Source organism: Dermacentor silvarum, chromosome 1 (genome assembly GCF_013339745.2).
Source record: "Dermacentor silvarum isolate Dsil-2018 chromosome 1, BIME_Dsil_1.4, whole genome shotgun sequence".
Lineage (NCBI taxonomy): Eukaryota > Metazoa > Arthropoda > Arachnida > Ixodida > Ixodidae > Dermacentor > Dermacentor silvarum.
Window position 1 is genome coordinate 38070764 of NC_051154.1, and position 21908 is coordinate 38092671.

Here is a 21908-nt window from a genome sequence, read left to right on the forward strand (position 1 = left end):
TGAATGTTTGTACATAGCCATGTCCATGTCTTTATATTTATTTGATGTGCGTCCAAAGAGTGCATGATTTTAGGATAGTGGCATTTTCAGGGTAAAACCAGGCTGGACCCTTAAAGAAAATTGCCTGGGTGCAGAAGAGGTTCATGTGGATCACTTCGACACACAGTCCACCGCACCCTTCTCCTTCCCCCCCCCCCCCCCCCCCAAAAAAAAAAAATGCATCACACTATTTCCAACTAGTACTGAATACTGCTGTAAAGCACTTTTAGAACACTGGTCAAAATAACTGGTGCCTAGTGTTCAAATGTGTATGCTGTTCCTCTGCAATAAACATTTATGTACCACTTGTAACAAAGGGTAAGAGACCTTTATTTTAGCAAACTTGCAAACATCTTCTTGTGAACATTCTTACCATGGATGAACTTGTCCCAAATTTCTGTGTGTGCTACAAGAACGCACATTGCAGTGCTTCATGATACCTACTCATTGACGGCAAATTACAAAAGGAAATACTTTCAATACTTGTCCCCTGGCCTTGTTGAATGCCATGTACAGAAACGAAACAATTTCACAATGCTGTGTGAAATTTACACTGTGCTGTTACTTTATACTTCGTGCTGATGACAGGCTGCACAAAGTAAAAAAAAAAAAAAAAAGATACATGACAACCAGAACAGTACAAAGTGCTGCATACAGTTTCTTGCTAACCCCTGAATTCTTACATGTTCAACCAGAGGTGGCCCTTTAGCTTCTAGGAGTGGAGGCAAGCATCAGCCATGCTGTATGCCTGCCTCTTTTAACATTTCATTTTTTTTTTTTTTGAACAGTGACATCTTTAGCGTCCATGGCTAATTCTTTATTAACATATAAATGAACCATAAAACTTCACAGTGTATGTGCTGTTAAATTTAGACAATATTCAGACAACACACAGCATGGGTAAATAATTTTGAATATTTTAAAGGATTACTTTCCTGTAAACTGTGTGGTACAGCACAAAGAGGCTAACTGAAATTACTTGCTGCAATATAATTAAGTTGTAATGACATACTAGCTTCAAAAAAGTTGCAAGAAACCACACAGTTTTAAAGCAAGTCCTGTATCATTTCCATTCCTGTTTAGCTACTGTACTGGTGACACACACAGACTATTGCACCAGACATCATCTACTAACCTATAAAACTAACTTATTTCCACTGAAACTTGCTACAGCTAATTCACGGGAAACTAGCTTTCCTTCAGTCCTTCACAGAACAAAGTCTGGGTTCACTTTGGTCACGGATCTTACAGCAAGTGTGCTGCAAAGATACTCCTGTAAAGCTCAGTTTAGGAAAATGTTTGCCGTGCACCATAGGAGCTCAACACGAAAGGCAAAGGAGTCAATATCATCTAGAACATCACACTTTTCTTTTGCAGCCTGGCAAGGACCGAGCACATCAGTAACACTGAAAGCCAGAGGATGGACAGTGCATAAAATGAATGCATCCTGGCATTCTTAATGCACATGGGGAAAACTATGTTCAAATGCTATATCAATGCTTTGCTTCTCACTCACTGCAAGGCAATGACAAAATCAAATAAAATGGACTGAAATGCCATGCAAATGCACAATGATAAAAAGGCAGTTGTAATTCAGACAATCGTGATGGTGGCAACAACATAAGAAAATTGAACACAACTACTATATATACAGGGTGTTTCAGCGAACACTTTCAAAATTTTTTAAAGGTTGCCTGCGGCAGATAGCACATTTCTGGTTAATGTGCTGGTCTACCCGAAGAGGCGGACATGCACAAAAATTGTAATGCCTAATGGACTAGTTAACAAAAAGTGACTAATTAAGTTTTTAACTAATTACCTAATGGCCCATATTGCAATTTACAAATTGTAGCCGTGGAGTTCTTAAGGCAAATCCACTTGGAACGAATTATCAGGATGACACCAGTTTCGAGATATTAATTCCCGCACTTTGCGGAGAAATGCATTGGCGTTCCAGTTACTTGCTTAACAAAACGTCACTTTATGCATTGAAGAACAAATGTCATCCCAAGAATTCGTTCCAAGTGATCCGCCTTGCGGACTCCATGGCTACAATTTGTAAATTGCAATATGGGCCATCAGGTAATTAGTTAAAAACTTAATTAGTGAATTTGTGTCAATTATGCATTTCAATTTCTTGTGCAAGTAATGTCCGCCTCTTCGAGTAGACCAGCTCATGAACTAGAATTGTGCTATCTGCCACAGGCTACCTCTAAGAATTTTTGAAAGTGTTCGCTGAAACAACCGGTCTGTGTATATATATATATATATATATATATATATATATATATATATATATATATATATTTAGAAAGTACTGTTGGTAACATTTCGTGAAAGATTGAAAATGACTGCTAATATCACTTGAAGACTATTGATTTAAGACTTTACAATGCTATGCATCTTATCGCGATCCAGCAAAAGAAAAGCACTACCACATTGATCACTGTAACAAATCCACAGGCAACAGCAAAATGAGGCACCCTAATGTCACAGCAAGTTTACGACGAGAAACGTAGAAATCTCCTTATCTTCTTCCACTGAGCTGTTCCAAGCTCATTCAGTGATGGCTCCCTCAGTGCCCCACTGATGCCTGCTGCAGCAGGACATCTCAAACTTGGAAGAGGAACTGCAGGAATAGCTGAGTGCTCGCCTGACTTGGGGCGGCCAGCTGACAGCAACAAATTTCGTGGGTTTCTGCTCCTTTCAGGTCCCAGTAATCGTAGTAAGGTCATGCAGTGAGCAAACTGCTTAACAACTTTGAGCAACAAATTCTTGAATCAAGCATGAAACCAATGAAACACAGTCGTAGTACACAATTTAATTGTGACTAGCATCGGCACACCTACTTTGTTGACATCCTCTGGCAAGTTGTATGCAACAGTTGGAGCCTTTCTGTCTCTCCACGTGCAAATGCATTTTCAGATTGCATATTTCTCACCAGAAGCACCTGCAGGGGACAAGCAACTGCATAATATATATATCGCTTATGCATAGGACTGCCAACTCTCCTCGGAAAGAACTTGGGACGAGAATGCATGAAAAATAAGCTGGTAAAATTTGCACTTTAATAAACTTGTTTTTGGTGTTTTTTGTTTGAAGTGGTACTTGTCTTGGCTACTTACTGGTCATGATACTTCAATATACAATCCTTCTTAATGTAATTGTGCAATAGCTGGTTCCCATGCACGGCATCATTAAACGTGAACGGCCTCTTGGGAGTTTCCGGTGCTGTAGTGCACATATCATGGCCTCTATATGCAAGTGCCAATGAGTGATCTAGTGTTTACTCAAGCCACAAATTTGATGCTGAAAATTTTATGCAGCAGAACAAACCCTGCTTTTGCAATCCAGTTGAACAAGATCTTCCACTAACGACTGCAATACACCACTCATGGACTCCATGATTGTGTTGCATCAAGCATAGTGCAGACGGCTCTCACAGCAGTGTACTTCGATCTTCGAAGCCATGCAAAACCATTGCACTTGCAGGCTTTGATGGAGTGCTACAAAGTTGGGAAGTGCTAGGTAAAATACTAACGTTATGTGCATCACTTGCTCACATGTACTACCATGAGCATGCCAAGCCACAGCTAAAAGCCACTCCAACATTTAATTTCCATTGTTTTCATTGTATGTCGCATGGGTTAGCATTGTGTGAAGAAAATGGAAGCCCCTCGATGTGGTTTTGGCCATGACCATGTGGGAGGAAACTTAGGCTAAGCCATACAACATTCCCTTTCAGCATGTATTTTTATCATCTCCAGGAAACATTTAATGATGAATACTCTCTCCACTAAAGGACTGCTGGCAAGGATAGATAGATTGAAAAGGCTCTGCACAGCTTACAATGTTTGTGCAGTTACAAGCAACATGAATGCCACACAAGGGGCATGTAGTGCACCCTACCTGTCCAAGATTATTCAACTCGAGTATTACCAACACAACTGGCTGTCCTGGCGAGGTCAAGTTAGGACGAGGGACTGCTGAATAAGAGCTGAGACAGCCCCACAAAATCCTGGATGGTTGGCAACCCTAGTTATATACAGTCGAATCTCCCTACAACAAATGCCGCTACAATGAAATTTTTGCCACAACGAAGATTTTCCGATTTCCCGTCAGCTGCCCATAGCATGCCAAAAAAAAGTATCTTCATAACGAAGGCGTTTTATTCGGTATTTCCGCTTCAACAAACTTTTCGATAACGAAACTGGGAATAAACTGAAATTGGAACTGCCGAGTAGTCAAATTAGAAGGCCCTTCCAAAGCTGTGACGATCGTATGTCCACTTGAATTAGGTTTTCGCGAACACAATCAAAGTCAAAGTACTGATTTGAGCCACTGCAATCCATAGCCACGCGTGGTTATCACGCGCCTGTGCGAGACTGCACGGGATCACCACACTCGCTGCCATTTTCTCTGTGGTGTGTGTCCGGTCGAAATGGCTACGCCAACGAAGAAGCATAAATTTCTCTCGAGGGAGGAGACACATATGATCGCCGAGGCAGAAAGCAGAAGGAAAAAAATTTTCCAGCTTCGCCCGAAAGGCGAAGCATCGATTGCGATAGCAGATTAGTAGACAGCTATACGAACTAAGGATAGTAGTTTTATCGGCCGTATAATCTTGTAAACATTCGCCTACTTTATTACCAAGCATGATGTCACGCACGCACAGGTAAACATGAACACATCTCGCTCGATGACCGCGGAAACTCTGTCAACACGCTGGAGTGAGGAGGCGCGGCAATAGCAGCGAGCGAATTGATCTGCGTGCCGTCTCTCACTTCAATGCGAGCTGAATGTTGAAAGCACAGCGCATACAATTACCGGCACTAGTTGCGCTTTGCCCACATCGCAGATCACTTTGAAGATGAGGCCTGCGCGGGCGCGCATTTTGTGCACGTCACGATCGCTTTCAAGATATGGCACCCGCGCGGCTAAGCTGCAGGCAGCAGCCGCTGTTGTCAACATGATGGCAACGTCTCGTAAATGACAATCCGCAAGACAGTGCACTGACTCCGGCGACTGCTTTGAAAGTAATGGATCCTTTTGACCTCCTCAAAAAAGTTATCAGAGCCTACGACAATGACATTGTGATGGCTCTTTTAACGGACTGTAAGACTCACGTAACGCGTTTGTTTGCCGTGAAGCATAAGAAATCCAGGGTGACCGACTTCTGGAAATAAAAGTTTCGCTAAGCGTAAGATTGCCAAGCTTACTGACTTTGTCATAAATATGCAGTGAAATTGTGATAATTCAAACGGCTTCATTACGGCGGTGCATGTGCTGCAAAATGAGTGTTTCGCGATCAGCCGAGTATGTGCGTTGGGTTAGCCGTCGGCCGCAATCTACGAAACAAGCTGTAACAGACGCACGAAATGCATTCTCTCGTGAAGTTGACACTTTATTAACCACCTTCGGTATGTCTCATCTCAATCTTTGCCTCCGCGCCATCGCGAAGATTTCCCGGATGATGGTTTCGGTTTCGTTCGCGGCTTTGCCGTCAGTATGTATATACATACTAATTTCGCGTCAACTAAGTTCCGCCACAATGAAATTTTTCACATGTCCCGTGGATTTCGTTGTAGCGGGACTCGACTGTATTAATTTTATATGAAATTTGTTATCTCAGCATTTCAGAAAGAAAATTACCACCAAGAGCACCACAAAGTAAGTAATATAAGCTGTGTGCCTTTGTTGCCTAAATAAATTAAATGATAACACTACCATTTATAGTCAACATTTTTTACTGCCCACCTACTGAAGTCATAGTGTGCTGAGAGACCAATCCAAACACATAATGAGGAACAAAATTAAGGAACAACCATACCAACATACGTTTCACACATGTACAGATAAAATGAATGAATAAATAAATAAATAAATAAATAAATAAATAAATAAATAAATAAATAAATAAATAAATGATAACCAGCTGAAACTGCAGGACACTGGCCGACACACAATTTCACAGCTCTAGAATTTAACAGAATGCAATGTCAGTGAATTTCCAGCTGTTACCGGCTAAAAGATCTGCCATGTTTTGGTACTGACTGACTAGGAGGTTATCCGAGTTCTGCCAGATGTTTTACCTTTGTGTGCAAGGGATGAACAAAGGTTTTCAAACAATTAAATGGTCTTGCTGTTTGTGTCAGAAGCAAAGGGCAGCAGAAAACAAAAGGGCGAGATAGAGAGAGGGAAGGGGGTCTTCTTATGGCATTTGCCACATTATTAACTTGATAATGGTCATTCAAGAGTGGTGGCGGCCATAGCTAAAGAGCAAGCTTCCTTTTCTTTTTCTCACAACTATACAGTGCGAGTCCCATCGATGAGGACTGAAATATTGCTTAGTGACTTCGATGTCCACTCCCTACACTAACATTACAAGGCTGATGACAACAAACACACATGGAGCACATGGAGAGTTCTGTGCGTCGGTCATGCCTGTACACAATAAATATACTATCCTGACAGCTCCACAGTTTCCTTTCTGTGAAGTGCTAAATATATTGCAGTAATTTGTACATCATTTTTATTCAATTAAACAAAAACTCAAATTTAGTATAGGAAAGTTTTCATTAAAGTAGCCTTTTTTTATCATGTGTGGGCTAACATAATTGTGAACAAGTGACATAATGAGAAACTGGCTTTATCCATAAATAATATTGACGCTCACTATGAGTTCACAGTAATTAAACAATGCTCAGTACTAAGCCCAGGTTTCAACAAATATATATAATGCCCATACTTTCACAAAAAGCCAGATTTTACAACATACAGGTTTTGTGGCCCACATGACTTCACAACCGTTTTCCCAAAAGGAAATCATTCATTAAACAAAATGAACAGTTGGCTTAAATTGCCAGATAAAAGAAATACAAAAGCTATGACATAGCTTTAAGGACCAGTATGCTAAAGGTGACACACACTCAGCACAAGAAAGGTTGGAGTGGTAAGAAATGGGACATACCTATGTATTTACCTCTTGCCATGGAAGCTCACAAGGTGTAAACGGCAAATGAAGGACTTGTACCACAGACACAGCTATGTGGAGTCAAAACTAAGATCAACTTCAAAAGTGTGCTAATGGCTTTGGCTAAAGAAGACAAGCTGGGGATGAGTATGAACCAGGTTGTCTTAGGTTCCTACCATGCTCATCTCCAGAATCAGGCGTCATTCTGGGCAGCAGAGTATGGTGGCGGTGGGAGTGCCCGAAGCTTGAGTGTTCCTTGCCGAGACCTACACGAACAAGCCAGAAAAAATGTAATTTCAGACAAACAGAAGTATAAAGCTCATTCTGCTATCTTCTGAATGATATTAAGATGCAATGAAGCTTCTCAATGGAGGACCTTAGTCCAAAGGTTGGTCACACTTGCACAAAGAAAAGATCCTACAGAAGAAACAGCAAGTGGCAACAACTCTATTTTTATCACAATAAAAAAAGGTAAGTTTTTGTACACCTTGTTCTAAATCCTGGCTAAATATTTGATAACCATTTCTACAGTGCATATTGGATTTCCTCCTTGCCTTGAAGTGATAGCACTGCATTTCAATATTTTCAACTGGGCAACTTGGTGCATACTTCCACGCTAAGAAGCATTTATTCATTCACTCATGGAAATATACATAGTAACAAAATATACAGGAAGAGGTCCCAAAGCTCGGGGCTGTAGGGGGACCTCCTAACCCGTAGCAATGGCCTAAGGGTACAGCATCCACCTCGTATGGGGGAGGTACTGGGTTAAAATCCCGGTGGCGCCAGAAACCCCCCTGTTTTTCTAATGGGTAGAGGTGTCCCCTGGCCAAGTGCTCCACTACTTGTGCAGGTTTGCATCTCGAAAGGGGGCCGTATAGAGATTATGTGCGTGGTCACTGGGAACCCCTTGTCCAGCCACAGACGGCCTTGTTGAAAAGCATCTGCCATGGCTAGGAGAGGCAAACTAAAGCTACCGCCAGGTACCTACTGGTACAAGCATGCTCCCGGCCAGGTCCTTGACCATTATGGGGCCTTAAAGCTTGGAAAGGGCTGTTCCCAACCCGAGCGCGTCTCCACCTAATAGGTGTATTGGGACGCCACATGTGAAATGGGCACCATGGAAGCGGGCCAAAGCTCCTTTTGAGTTGGTTGGTGTTTTGTAAACAGCAAGCAAAACGGTCTGTGCAAACATCTCATAAGAAATGCACCCCTAGAAAGCCGGACGCCTGGCTGGGGGGCCGCTTGTACCCATTTTACAAACTGGTGAAGATATTGAACCGTGCACCCGAGCTGGGAGTCCTACCCACTACTGATCTTGTATACTGCGATTAGCTCAGTTTACCGAGTCAATATTTAACTGCATCCAACATTGTCGCTGATTGTCAAAATTGCTGACCTTTATTGTCACTAACTGTCACCAACATTTCCGAGTTGATGATTGCTTTAAAGGTGCCCTCCAATAGAAATTAGGCTACTGCTTTCCTTCTGTCAGATGTACAGAGTGGTGGCTGCAGATGCTTTCAGTGCTTGCTGCAGCACTGATATTGAAGCATTTATTATTTTAATTTGCCCAAGAAATCAAGACACTGGTCAGCACCAGTGTACATAAGACACTGGTGCTGAATGCATCACCACACAGTGACAGCTTTCAACACTGCTGTAACGAAAGTTGACATGATTTATGGCACCTCGGACTATCCGTCAAAAACCAGAGCATGTCAGCAATGTTCCAATAGAGTTTCTCTCCATTGAATTATGTTACACTTTTTTTTTAGGCTTTTAAAATTCAATCAAGCATGTAGGAAAAATGCTTAAACTAAAAAGTGATGCTCCAAAGTATTACAGAGGCACCGACTACCCTCCTACTTTAAGTGGTTTTCCTATATAAAGTTCAGAAATCATGAAGAGATTGTTAGCTCCTGCCATATTCAATGCTCTCTCTCTCTCTCTCTCTCTTTTTTTTTTTTTTTTAGCGCTAAGGCAGGTGGCCATAAACTGAAACCGTAGCTGTCGTGGCGTACATTGTTGAAGCCAATTATGTGGCGAGGCGCAAAGAACTTGAGGACTTTTGAAAGAAATCTTTGCCAATTCAGAAGTGGCATAGCTGTATTATATTTTGTACACTCAATACTTTGCTAGCCATTCCAGAGGGCACTGTTTATGTGTAGACTCACTATTACAAAAATAACGAATGCACCCTTCTTTTACACACTGTGCTCAGACTGTGCTTTTACTCACAATGCTCAGACACTGTGAACCTCTTCTCCCATGGCGTCCTTCGTGGGCACACCTTGTCCATGAGGAATGCCATGGGGGTGAAGGCTCCTGGATTAATTTTACCACCTGGGGAATTCTTGAATGTGAACCAGAAGCTCAGTGTACAAGCACTATTGTATTCCTCATCCATAGGAATGGGGCCACCACAGTTGGAAACCAACTCCATGCCTCAGCAGCAGAACGCCATAGCCACTGCAGCAGATAGAGCTGCCCAAATGTCACGTTGTAATTCCTTTCCTTGCGGCAAGTCCTGATTAATCAATAAAAAGCCAATTGCAGATGAATAAGTGTTCATCAATCAAATTCCCAACCCTAATATGCCAGAATGGTACCTAAAATACTTGGAAGAGCTAGGGGATACGCACGGCCGAGGAAGTGAAGCATCGAGGGGGCTGCCAGCACGGGAATGGACTCGAGATGAGGCTGCTGATGAGAGATTGCGCTTCGTGGCCATTTGGCGCAAGGCGTTGGTGGCGCGCTCAATTGAGCTGTGCTGTTCCACCTGCGTACTGCACAGGATGTCAGCCACAGAAGGAAGGGACAACACAACAGTCATGTAGAAGTAGCAGCTTCCTCACCTTGGGACGTCCTCTCTGAAATTAAGAGCAAGAAAAAAGGTGGTCAAGGCAGAGAACCAATTGTGAAGTGGCATATTTTGCCTTCCTAGGTTTCACATGCAAGCTGTACATCTGTCAATGATTGTTTGTGATTGATTATTGGTTGATTGGGTTCAATGTGCCAAATAAACACAGAGGCAATGAGACACGCTATAGAGGAGAACTGCAGAATAATTTTGGCCATCTGGGGCTCCTTAACAAGCATCCGAAGCTCAGTACACGAGTGTTTTTGTATTGTTTCCCCATCAAGATACAACCGTGGCAGATCAGTCATACTTGTGACCAAACGATACGCCTGTCACACCATCCTTACTGCAGATAAGAACATACACTCACTCGTGCTGGCAGCACATGAAGCAGGTGAGTGTGCTGAGCAGCATGGCTGTGACAAAACCTGGTAGCAGTAGAGAGAGCAGAAAGTCTGCCAGCAAGTCCCTCCGGGGCAGGTGGCCCATGTCGGGTGGATTATAGCTGTCCTCTTCCAGTGGGATGGGTGAGAAGGCAGCGTCTTGGTGCTGCATCATTCCTTCACCATCTAGCTGCTCGGGCAGCTGCACCAAGGATGAAGTGGCAAACAATGCTAAGAGGTCTTGGTGCCAAAAGGAGCCGAGGCAAGAGTGACACAAGTTTGCTGACTCACATAGCTACTGGAGTTCTAAAAAAAAAAATTAAATTCTGTTGTTTTACAAGCCACAACCACAACCTGATTATGAGGCACGCCGTAGTGAGGAACTTCGAATTATTTTCGACCACCTGGAGTTCATTAACACGCACCTAAACCTAAGTACATAAGCATTTGTACATTTCATCTCCATTGAAATTCGGCTGCTGCGGCCAGGATCAAGTACACGACCTCGAGCTGAGCAGCACAATGCTATAACCCCTGGGCTACCATGGAGGGTAGCAGCCGGAGTTGCATAGAGTTGATTTGCAACCACAAAAGTGTTCCTTCTCTATATCGAAGAGTTAGCTGTCATGTTCTTTTACTGCTACTCCACAGAATCTGCAACTCTCTACAAAGGTGCTGGCACTTTAATTTGGAGGAGAGGTGTTTGCTCTGTCTGCTAGTTACATTTCAGTACCACAGCACGTCTCCAATAAGACCTTTCAATGCTGCACACTTAGGTTCTGGCTTACTTCATATCCTTGAAAGGAGCAGAGAAAAGGACCTTTTGCCTCTAGCACAATGCCACCACAAATTATCAAGAGGGTGAACTGCAGTGATATTGGCAGCACATAGGTGCCAAAGAAACTGTAGGCCTTCATATAATTGTTTATCAATAAAAACAATTGTATAAAGCCTACTTAAAACAGCTACATTGGATTTGAAAGTAAACAAACACTTTTGTGGACTTGCGCACAAAAATATATTTGTAAAATTGCTGTGAAATGCATGACTTCACACAGACTTTACAAGCTCGAGTCCGTGGTAGCGGAATTTCAAAAAGGGGAAGCCTGGGTTTCATTTTCTTTGAAAATAATCAACCACATAGACCAAAACAGCAAGAAATATACATGAAATTTTGAAACATTAATCTGCCAGACTAATTTAGCCCTCAGATACACCTGAGCTACGAGAGATGCTGTACATTAGTGGAGAGTTCTCCAATGTGCATGAGGAACTTGCTGTGCAGGCACTCTTGTAATATGTCCCCACAAGAATGGAGAAACTCCCAGAAATCAAACCTCAACAACCTTGTGCTCAGCCATAAGCAGCGTAGTCAATTCATTTTGCAGGAGGGGTGGTAATAGATGTGCTGCACAAGTGTGCTGAAGGTGCACACAGACTTCTTTTTCTTTTCCATATAATTACTGTAGTTTATTATGTTTTTTTTTTTTTTTTTCTGTGGCACTTGCAAAACATATACAAATCCTGATTCTCATTTCTAGCTTTCAGTACAGTGGCCATCGGCAGTGCAATGCTGTATAAATGTGCCAGTTGTCGCGAGATCACCAAAGCTAAGCAGCCTTAGGCTAGGAGTTGCAATGACTCCTCTTGCAGCAGAGTACAGAAGCTAATTTATTTTTAATATCTTATACAGACGACGGCATGTCCATTAAAAACAAATGTGGCACCCTGATCAAAAACTTTAGCAAGGAATGCATGTGTAATCGTACCGACATCGCCCATGAATTATATTCTTAATAAAAAAGGGGGTCTGCTGTGAAAAATTCACTCGAACTAAGCAGTTTTACAGGAAAGCAACTTAGGCAAACTTCAAACACCGCAATCCATACACACTGACATACAAAGCACAATCCTTGATAACTTGTTCTATGAAACACATTTTTTCTATGAACTGTTAGTTCGCTAATGAACTCACTTGCTACAACATAGTATATAGGTCAACTTGCTATGCCAGCTTTCTGTGACAGTTAAGTAAGGTAGTATGGTTTAGACTTGCCTGCCTCATTGTAGAACACGGGTAAGTCTTAACCTTCTGAAGGCATGAAAAATTCCTTTCCGATGTGAAGAAAGTTGCCAGGATCTTCATGCAGTGATATTCGAAGAAGCTTAACAACCATTGGTAGGAGCGCCCTTAAGGGGTAACATTTTTTTTCTGAAAAACTGTCTCTCACATCTTAAAATTGTGGGAACGCGCGACTCTCACGCGTCCCCTGATGTTGTTTTCCCCGCATGTCTCCTGTAGTCCGGCTTCTCTGCGTGGCTACCGGCGGTGGTTGCGGCGCGTTGCGAGAGATGGCGCTAGTGTCGCGATGCTAACGCCACCGAAACGCCGGGGTCACTTGGGAGAAAAAGGTCGGAGGGGGTCTCTCTTGGGCTTGGGATCGGCGACGAACACGCACGGACGCTTCGCGCGTGCGCCGGCCCGCTTCGCGCGACCGTCGCGCGAGGCTAAGAGCAGGACACCGGTATGGACGAACACGGATCGTTCGAGCGCGCCACCGTTCGCGTGACTGTACACGCGAACGACTAGGCGATGGTGTCATAGCAGGGGGCGAACGTATTCGCTCGCTAGCGGGTCGCGGTGAGTCGGACTTCCTTGATTTGTCGCGCGCCCGTGTGAATGTTCTATTGGTTGTAATTCGGCTAGTATGTATTAGTGTATGAAAGGTGCAATAAATGCCCTTTTGATTGTCTGCACTACTGCGTTGTCGTTCCTTTGTCCCAAGAGCACATGTGAGACCCCACATCTGGCTGCCCAACGTGGACCTCTTGGGGCATCGGACGATAATTTTAACAGTTTTGCTCGGTTCGAGATGTTTCAACCGAAGCGTAGTCCTAGCGTAGATTTTGATCGCTAGTGTCGGCGGTGCGCTTTCTTGAGCGAGGCGACGGTTGCTGTAGCGTGTTTGAACTTTTCAACATGCTAAGCCTTTTCGCGAGTGTTTTGAAGTACACTCGTCGGTACGAAAGCCACGTGGTCTGCATCCTGGGAGAGCGAGGCCTAGCGCCCGCGGAGCATTGGCAAGCCTGAAGCGAGTGAGTACGGAAGCCTCGTGGGTGGTCCGAATTTTTTATGTAAATAGCTTCTTCTATATCTTTGACTTCGGAAGTCGAGGCTCAGGGAGCCGGGTGGCCGCGGGCCACGGGTGCCGCTACGGGCTGACTGGTATTGCGGCCTGGCACCGGGCGCTCCGACACCGTCTGGGACGGTGGGCGCCGTCAACTCGGATGCTGTGTGCACCGAGCGGAGTAGGACCACCTCACAGAGCTAACGTCTCCTCGCGGCTGCCTGTTCTTGTGCCCATTTTGGGCGTTTTTTTTTTTTTTTTTTTTTTGGGGGGGGGGGGGGGGATGCCGGTTGTTGTCAAAGTAGCGACGCATTAGGCCTAAGGCTTGACAAAGCCGCCTGTCGCACGTTGAGGGACACAACCTGGTGGACCGTGGTGTTGAGGTGTCGCACATTGCTTCCCTCATTAGTTCGCCTAGCACGAATTGAAATTCTCGTTCGACTCAAGAAAGTAAGCTTTGTCCACGTGAACTTAGCATCTGCTATGCCGCCCGAAATTTTGCTAGCCGAATTGAACATCGTACCACGTGGGCGATGCGTATGCCGAATTCCTCTCCCTTGCACTACTTTAGTGTTTGTCGAGTGCGTTGAGTGTACGCAGCGTGAGCGGAGTCACCCCTGGTTTGCTGTCACCTGCACATCGTCAGCGCTGCTGCCCCGGACTACAATCGAGCTACCCCAGGCTTTGGAGATGCCTGTGGTCAATGTCGGCGCAGCGACTTCGGCGGCCGCCAATGTCCGGCTCGCAACCCTCGGCGGCTGGGAAAAAAGCCGGCAGTCACCAACGGCTACTGCGGCTCTAGTCAGCAGGGCGCGAGCGACGCTTGCTCGTGCCGACTTCTGCGTCGCCGTTTCCGGAGTCCTGGGCTGGAGTCGTGCCATCGAATCTGCAGACGTGGTGCTGTGACCAACAGATGCCAGCGGTGAACCCCAGAGTCAATGTCGGCTCGCACGTTGTGGATAATGCGTGGACATTTACTCGGCGGCGCCACTGTCGCATGTACTAACTTTTGTTCGCGACGCGCGCGTTGATAGGCCTTGTGACATGTTTCGCCGGCGTATGTGTAGTGATTTAAGGTTGGGGGGATGTGGGAACGCGCGACTCTCACGCGTCCCCTGATGTTGTTTTCCCCGCATGTCTCCTGTAGTCCGGCTTCTCTGCGTGGCTACCGGCGGTGGTTGCGGCGCGTTGCGAGAGATGGCGCTAGTGTCGCGATGCTAACGCCACCGAAACGCCGGGGTCACTTGGGAGAAAAAGGTCGGAGGGGGTCTCTCTTGGGCTTGGGATCGGCGACGAACACGCACGGACGCTTCGCGCGTGCGCCGGCCCGCTTCGCGCGACCGTCGCGCGAGGCTAAGAGCAGGACACCGGTATGGACGAACACGGATCGTTCGAGCGCGCCACCGTTCGCGTGACTGTACACGCGAACGACTAGGCGATGGTGTCATAGCAGGGGGCGAACGTATTCGCTCGCTAGCGGGTCGCGGTGAGTCGGACTTCCTTGATTTGTCGCGCGCCCGTGTGAATGTTCTATTGGTTGTAATTCGGCTAGTATGTATTAGTGTATGAAACGTGCAATAAATGCCCTTTTGATTGTCTGCACTACTGCGTTGTCGTTCCTTTGTCCCAAGAGCACATGTGAGACCCCACAAAATGTAGCAGAGGCACATATCAGATTTCTCCACGCATCAATTAACATATCCCTGTGAAGCTGGAGACAACTTGCACTGAGATCCCCTTTATAGAATTCACGCATAGGTGCTGTCATCCGTACCTGCCAATAACGTCACTCATGTCATGCTATCCTAGAGTATTTGTGGAAAGCACATTGCATAGGCAAAATGTGCACCATGTTTATAAGTTGACAACAGCACTGACAGTAGAAATGCTCCAGTGCATGGAACTCACGTCAACGCAAATTTTTTTCGTTGCGCTGTTTCACCTCCCTTTTCACGATGCTTGGATATCCAACCTCAATTATTTCTTTTGTTTTAGTTGTCACATCGCTTCAAAAACAAGAATCATGGCAGAGTCAGTGACACTGCTTTAAAGCCTTCAATTCAATTTCAATTCAATTTCTGTAGTGTCATTCCATACCCATTCACCTTTGCTCCTGGGTCACTGTTTTTATGAAATAAAAGTATAAAGCAGAATAGCCCTATTTCGGAACAGTTACTGGATAAGGACTGGAGTGAGAATCCATTCAGTGTGCATCTGACTCTACAGAATTGCATGAGGGCAAGATTTCCTTCCTTTTAAAATTGCCTGAACCAGCTGAGGAGAGGTTTTGTGAAGCTTACTAAGTCCGTGAAGGAGTTAACTCCAGACAGAAGCGAATCTTCATGCATAGATCTTGTAACCCAAGGTTTGGTGGATGTGCAAGACAGCGTACAAGCAAAGCTCTCGCCATCACATTCCAGCAGACTAATGTCTGGATTAGAAAGTAGTACTGAGCTTAGTAGTGAGAGCATGCGCTCTATGAGCGGGCAACAGCAAGGCAATGGCCTTCTATGAAGGAGTTACAGCAAGAAAATAGCAGCAGGAAAAATTAGACCTAGAGGGAGCAATGCCACTCCCTCTACACCCTATCTTCTCCCCAACCCCCTTACTTGATTTTGAAACGTGGATGGCAGGTAAAAGTCGCCCCACGATGCATGACGCTCATGTGCTCAGCAGCAGAAAGCCACAGCCACTAAGCCACCACAAAAGATTAAAGTGCAACTTCGTTAACTATTAAAAGTGGTGGGGAGAGGAAGAAGAAATTTTAAGTTTAAAAAATGCTCTGCTGATGTTTTCTAATCTAATTTTCTTTTTTTCCCCAATTCGCACCCTGTGGAGACAGTTACATCATCTCCAAGATCTTTCGTAGGCTCTAAATGCACGTGCTCAGTGGGACACTCATAAAGCTATGTAAAAATCACTCACCGTGATTAGTCGGAATCCACACCAGTCAGGCAGAAAGCTCCTACTCCGGAAACGGTACTCAGCAGATGTTCGTTTGTAGTCACGTGGACAAGAGACCCTGTTTCGCAGTTGATTGGCTTCAACTTCTAGAGTGCGCAGCTCCTGAGAAAAGTTGGTTGTCCCTCCAATGCGTACCACTATGCTGAAAGAATCATGCCCTACATGACACATGAATGCTTCTTTCATAATGTTCTGTTTTCAGAGATTAGCAGTTTTATCAATGATACTTTTGAAGAAAATATTCAGTAATCCTGAAGCTCAAATTACTGATAAGCTGCCTAACATATTTTTTTTTTTTTTGCCACTTTTCACGACAGCAGTGCCTAGATTAAAGCACTAGCAACATGCAGAAAAGTATTCAACAGAATGATCAACAACGGGTAAACAATTTAATCCATAAGCCTGAGGAATGAAGGATTCATTGCCATGCAACTTGGCAGTGGCTGCTTAGGGAATGTTTCTGCACAAAAGGGAGCAAACACAAATAAAGCCCACACAAACTCAGGATCAAATGTTTTGTTCATCCTGCTTTACATAATATATTACAAAATATTCACAGATCAGTGATTATTACTTTTCTTGAGACAAAGTAGCTGTATACACGCAAAATTTTTAATCGCTTTATTACAAATAGAATGTCTATTAATAATGTGTAAGCTGTGTAATGTTTAAACCTAATAACCCCCTATATCATACAAGATTATGCGACCTTGAGGGTGACCTTGAGACATGCATGCATGCATGCACACACACACACACTATGTGTCCAACATGCGCCAAAATTTAAAAATATGCATGTGCCACGTAGCTGGACAGAACCAAGGTAATGTTGTTTGCCGTCACTTGGACCAAGTCAGGTTTTTTTTAGTATTATGCCTAATTACATAATTATTATTAATTAATGAACTTCTCAAGTATTATAATCAGAGCAATAGTGTCAATGATAAAATTGTAGACCATCCTGAAAAATTCCTGATCCAGCTTTCTGTTGCTCAATACATGCTACATAAAAGTTTTTTCAAGACTGAAAGAAAGCCCGCAATATACAAAAAAGCACTGCGTGAAACATTACCTCGGTTCTGTCCCCCAGCTATGTGGTTCCTTCAGAGACATGCCGTCAGTGGTGGTGACCATGATGTGACGAGTGATAGATGGTAGTTAGTGACTAATTAACATAAAAACCTTTATTAACTTTTAAGCTTTTAGTTTTAGTGGGCTCATCGTAAGTGGGAAAATGAAGCGAGCTCTCCATACAAGCCATATCAACTTATGGATCTAGAAAAATTCAATTAACTGCAGAGTTGTCTCACGACGACATTCGTCTATCAGAGCACGCAAAACCAAGGGGGCAGCCAGCCCAGCTTGCTGGCTGCCCACTGCTGGGTGACGTAAGCTGAACGTTGCCTAAAGGGGCACGGCTTTCCGCTCAATGCAGCCTCCCAGTTTCCGTTTTGAGCGCTCTGATAGCCAAATCTCATCGTGACACAATTCTGCGGGTAATCCCATTTTTCTAGATCCAAAAGTTCATATGGCTTGTATGAAGAGCTCGCTTTATTTTCCTCATTACAATGAGCCCCCTGAAATTAAAAGTTCGAAGGTTAATTATTGTATTTTTGTTAATTAGCGACTAATTACCATGTATCACCTGTAACCTCATGGTCGCCACCCCTGAAGCATGTCTTTGAAGGAATTGTCCTTTTACTTCAAAACACCTATTTTTAAATATTACTTAAAGTCTTCGTAGAAACACCTTGTCTAGGAATATGAAGAAATTACATTTCCGATGGTTGGTTTAGAGCACAGTTCCCCCCCCACAGCCAAGGCCATATGCCTAAAAGGTGGAATCAAACACCTTTACAAATTTCCCTTGTGCAAGCCAGTGCTTTGTGAGCGCGCACATCTTCTAGCTGATGATGAAGATAGATGTTATGGGACACATTCATCGCCGAGATTCGCTGCGTGTTTCTGCAAGGTCAAGCATGTCGTGTCTTGAGTTTCAACATGTTTAATGCCGAATAAAACTTCTGTTTTCTCAGCAAGTTCCACCATGGGGGTTGAGGGATGCATTTATCACTGAAATCTGCAGCGCCTCCTGTTGTAATGCGCCATTTTGCTTTACTGGCTCATAAAACCTTCGCCTACACCGAGTTCCACATTGCATGGAATCTCATAATTTTTTGCGCCATGCAATCGCCTCAATTCTGCCTAATTTAAACATTTTAGGCTCAATTCAGCGATTCAGGATCCAATTTCCTGGTTATTGTGGTTAAACAACACAACAGAAAAAAGAGCAAAGGACTATACAAACAGGTAAAACGCTGACTCTTAACAATTTATTCCACAGAAAATTGAAGTACCGGGTATTTCAGCGAACACTTTCAAAAACTTTTGAAGGTTGCCGGTGGCAAATAGCATAATTCTAGTTCATGAGCTGGTCTACTCAAAGAGGCGGACATGCACAAAAAATTGAAATGCATAATCAACTAATTAACAAAAAAATCACTAATTCAGTTTTTAACTAATTACCTTATGGTCCATATTGCAATTTACTAATTCTAGCCGTAGAGTTCGCAAGGCGGATCCACTTGGAACAAATTCTCAGGATGACACCAGTTTCAAGATATTAATTCCTGCACTTTGCGGAAAAATGCATTGGCATTCCACTTGCTTTTGTGCTTCAATGCATAAAACGACGTTTAGTTAAGAAAGGAACTGGAACAAGAATGCATTTCTCTGCAAAGTTCAGGAATTAATATTTCGAAACTGGTGCCATCCTGAGATTCGTTCCAAGTGATCGCCTTGTGAACACCATGGCTAGAATTTCTAAATTCCAATATGGGCCATAAGGTAATTAGTTAGAAACTTAATTAGTGAATTTTTGCTAATTAGTCAATTATGCATCATTTCAATTTTTTGTGCAAGTAATGTCTGCCTCTTTAAGTAGACCAGCTCATGAACTATAATTGTGCTATCTGCCACAGGCAACCGTTAAAAATTTTTGAGTGTTCGCTGAAGCACCATGTATATATCTATGTTGCAACAAAAAAAAATTCGAAAGCCTCTTGAAAGGCTGACAACAAAAATTATCTTTGGAACTTTTTTTTTTGCAACATATAACGTGATTTTCTTTTACCAAGAATAAATTGCTGCAGTCAGTGCTTATCCTGTGTTCTTTTATTTAGTAGGATAACTAGTGAAGAAAATGCAGGAATCACTTCTGTTTCTTTATTGCTTGATTTGTCTGTTGTGCTTTTTTAGCCTCAATGAATGGAATCCAACTCTCGCAACTCTCTCAAGTTATATTCGTTAATATGCCAATTGAACAGACAAAACCTTAGAATTGCAGCACTATACATTAAAAAAAAAGGGAATGCATGGCTCACTGCTCAGAAATTCCACTACAAATGCTCTTCCTAACTGTAGAAACATAACTTATGGGTGATTTCACTAAATTCACTGCAGACTTACCCTTCCTTGTCCTTTGGATTTACAGGTACCCGGCCACCAATGTCCACCACTGAAGCCACTTTTGTCACATAGATTACTGGGCTTTCTTTCCATAAGTGATCTCGAAAAATTTCTTCCAAGTCAGACAACCAGTCACCCTCAAAGAGGTCTTCAATATTAAGATTTAAGAACTTCATCTCTACCTCGTAGAGTGCTTCTCCTGAAAATCAAATAAAAAGAGGGGGGGGGGGGGGGAGAAAAATATGATGTTAAAAATCTAACACAGATCACCATAAGCAAAATCGTCCAATACCTCAAGCGAAATCTTCAACGAATGCACTGCATCTGATAAATAAGAGTGCATGCCGTACAGTATGCCATTTGAAGTAGGTTATATGATACTCACTCGGCCTTTTTTCCACTTGAAGACTAATTACACGAAGAGATGTTTTGTAGTTGTACTTGTTGATGGCAAAGACCTTACAGTTATCAGGAAGAAATAAACGAAGAACATTTAACCACTAATTGTCACAATAATCAAGTACAATAACGCACAACTCACCTCAATATTGAGTTCTCCGTTGTCTTGATACGAACCGTACAAAAGTGCCCTATTTGAATTGCCTGTTTGCCGTAGGAACATCCACTTTGGTAGATCCGGCTTTCCTAACAAGGCAGCTCTAAATTCTGTACGCCCATAGCTATCTGTTGAATAATAAAGATGATAGGTAGTACGCATGATCATTAGTTGCACCAAGTGAGCTTTTTAAATCATCTTCTTCATACGAAGGACGACTGCATACCTATTGATGCGTCAAACATCCCTTTATCGATATAAAAATGAAAAACTTCAGTAGTCTGCAGCACTTGGTTTCTGAAATCTTGGAGTTTCGCACCTGCACAACATAAGCCGAATGCGAAATGCAGCGTTTGGTTCACGCGATGTAAAGCGGAGAACATGTAAAGCAGTTAGGAGGTTGCAATACTCACCGAAGCAGCTGAAGCTAAGCAAGAACGTCGCTGAAACAAGCACCTTCAGTAGCGACATGGTTCTACAGCTTGCGCCTCTCCTCTCCGTAACACGGACTGCTGATGCGCGGAGGCTTGGGAGCAGCTCCGCCGTACTTAGCTATGCAGATTTGCGTACCGATGGCTAATCGATTAGCTTCGTACCAAAAAACAAGGCTCTCGCACGCCAGAACTAAGGTTCAATAGGCTAGAAACACATTAGACATACCAAAATGAAAGATCAGTCAAACATCCAAAACCAAGCGCTCATCAAACTTGCTCTCGTGCTGCTCGGGCTCCTAGCTACACTAGCGGCCCCTAGTGCCCACCTATTAGCGGAAGAAAGTTTCGTTTCTATCAACGCCTTGTTGGTTTCTGTCCAGTCTACCCGTACCCCCCTAAAAAAACTACATGTGTGTACGTACTAAATGCAAGATGCAAGGTCCACTGAATGTCTACATCTCTATTCTAGTCCGTACTAGAATGTACTAGAACATAGACACTCTAGTCCGTACCAATCGTCCACTCGGAGGTTTTTCACAGGCCGCAGCTCACAGAAGCACAAGTTCTTGATTTACGCATCGAGCGTCGCGAATGGCTACACAAGCGATAGGACGAGGGCACGAAGTTTATAGATGAATATTAATATTATATAACAGTGCAGGCGCAGCAGGCGCGCTGAAGTCCCAGTTTTCTTAATATTTGTGTAATTTCATAACAGGCTTCTAGAAAAAGAATGACGCTCGCATGCTGTAAAAATGTGCAACGATTTATTTCAACCCGACGAGAATAAGTATTAAAAAAAATCGTAATAATTTTTCAAAGGCAATTATTCATCAGCGCTGTATCGGACCCGATTTGTTGTCTTGCGCACGTGCCATGATACCTGCAAATACTTTGTTGCAACGAAAACCAGCTGCAGCTTGGTTTACCGTTTAAAGTATCTGATACATCCCCTGGCACTGCGCCATGCATAGCGCCGGTAAAGTTGCAATGCCAAGAACCGCGTAGCACAATGGATTATACGACGCGGCATGATATCTGGTTCTTTATTCTGATATCTCTGGGTAGCTACGCGAGATACGCATTTTTATGTCACCCTT

At 43.6% G+C, this 21908-nt stretch overlaps 1 protein-coding gene across 1 annotated transcript; it reads right to left on the reverse strand.

Annotated features, from left to right (window-relative positions):
* Positions 1-634: 634 nt before the first annotated feature.
* On the reverse strand, positions 635-21836 carry LOC119460709 (epsilon-sarcoglycan-like). Its single transcript, XM_037721775.2, has 10 exons — positions 20788-21836; positions 20601-20693; positions 20360-20502; positions 20204-20276; positions 19819-20017; positions 16312-16492; positions 10246-10460; positions 9871-9885; positions 9658-9801; positions 635-7278 (listed from the first exon to the last, which is right to left on the reverse strand). Exons 1-10 carry the CDS (start codon positions 20843-20845, stop codon positions 7206-7208), a joined length of 1194 nt encoding a protein of 397 aa, XP_037577703.1. The 5' UTR covers positions 20846-21836; the 3' UTR covers positions 635-7205.
* Between the last annotated feature and the right edge of the window lie 72 nt (positions 21837-21908).

What these genes read in the sequence shown, in the direction of transcription:
- LOC119460709 (XM_037721775.2), bottom strand. Translation starts at nt 20,845, where the DNA reads ATGTCGCTACTGAAGGTGCTTGTTTCAGCGACGTTCTTGCTTAGCTTC. An exon ending in GTGGATTCCGACTAATCACG is followed by an intron (nt 10,461 to 16,311) that starts GTGAGTGATTTT and finishes TCCTTGGTGCAG; the next exon opens with CTGCCCGAGCAGCTAGATGG. An exon ending in GATGCTTCACTTCCTCGGCC is followed by an intron (nt 7,279 to 9,657) that starts GTGCGTATCCCC and finishes TTGTTCGTGTAG; the next exon opens with GTCTCGGCAAGGAACACTCA.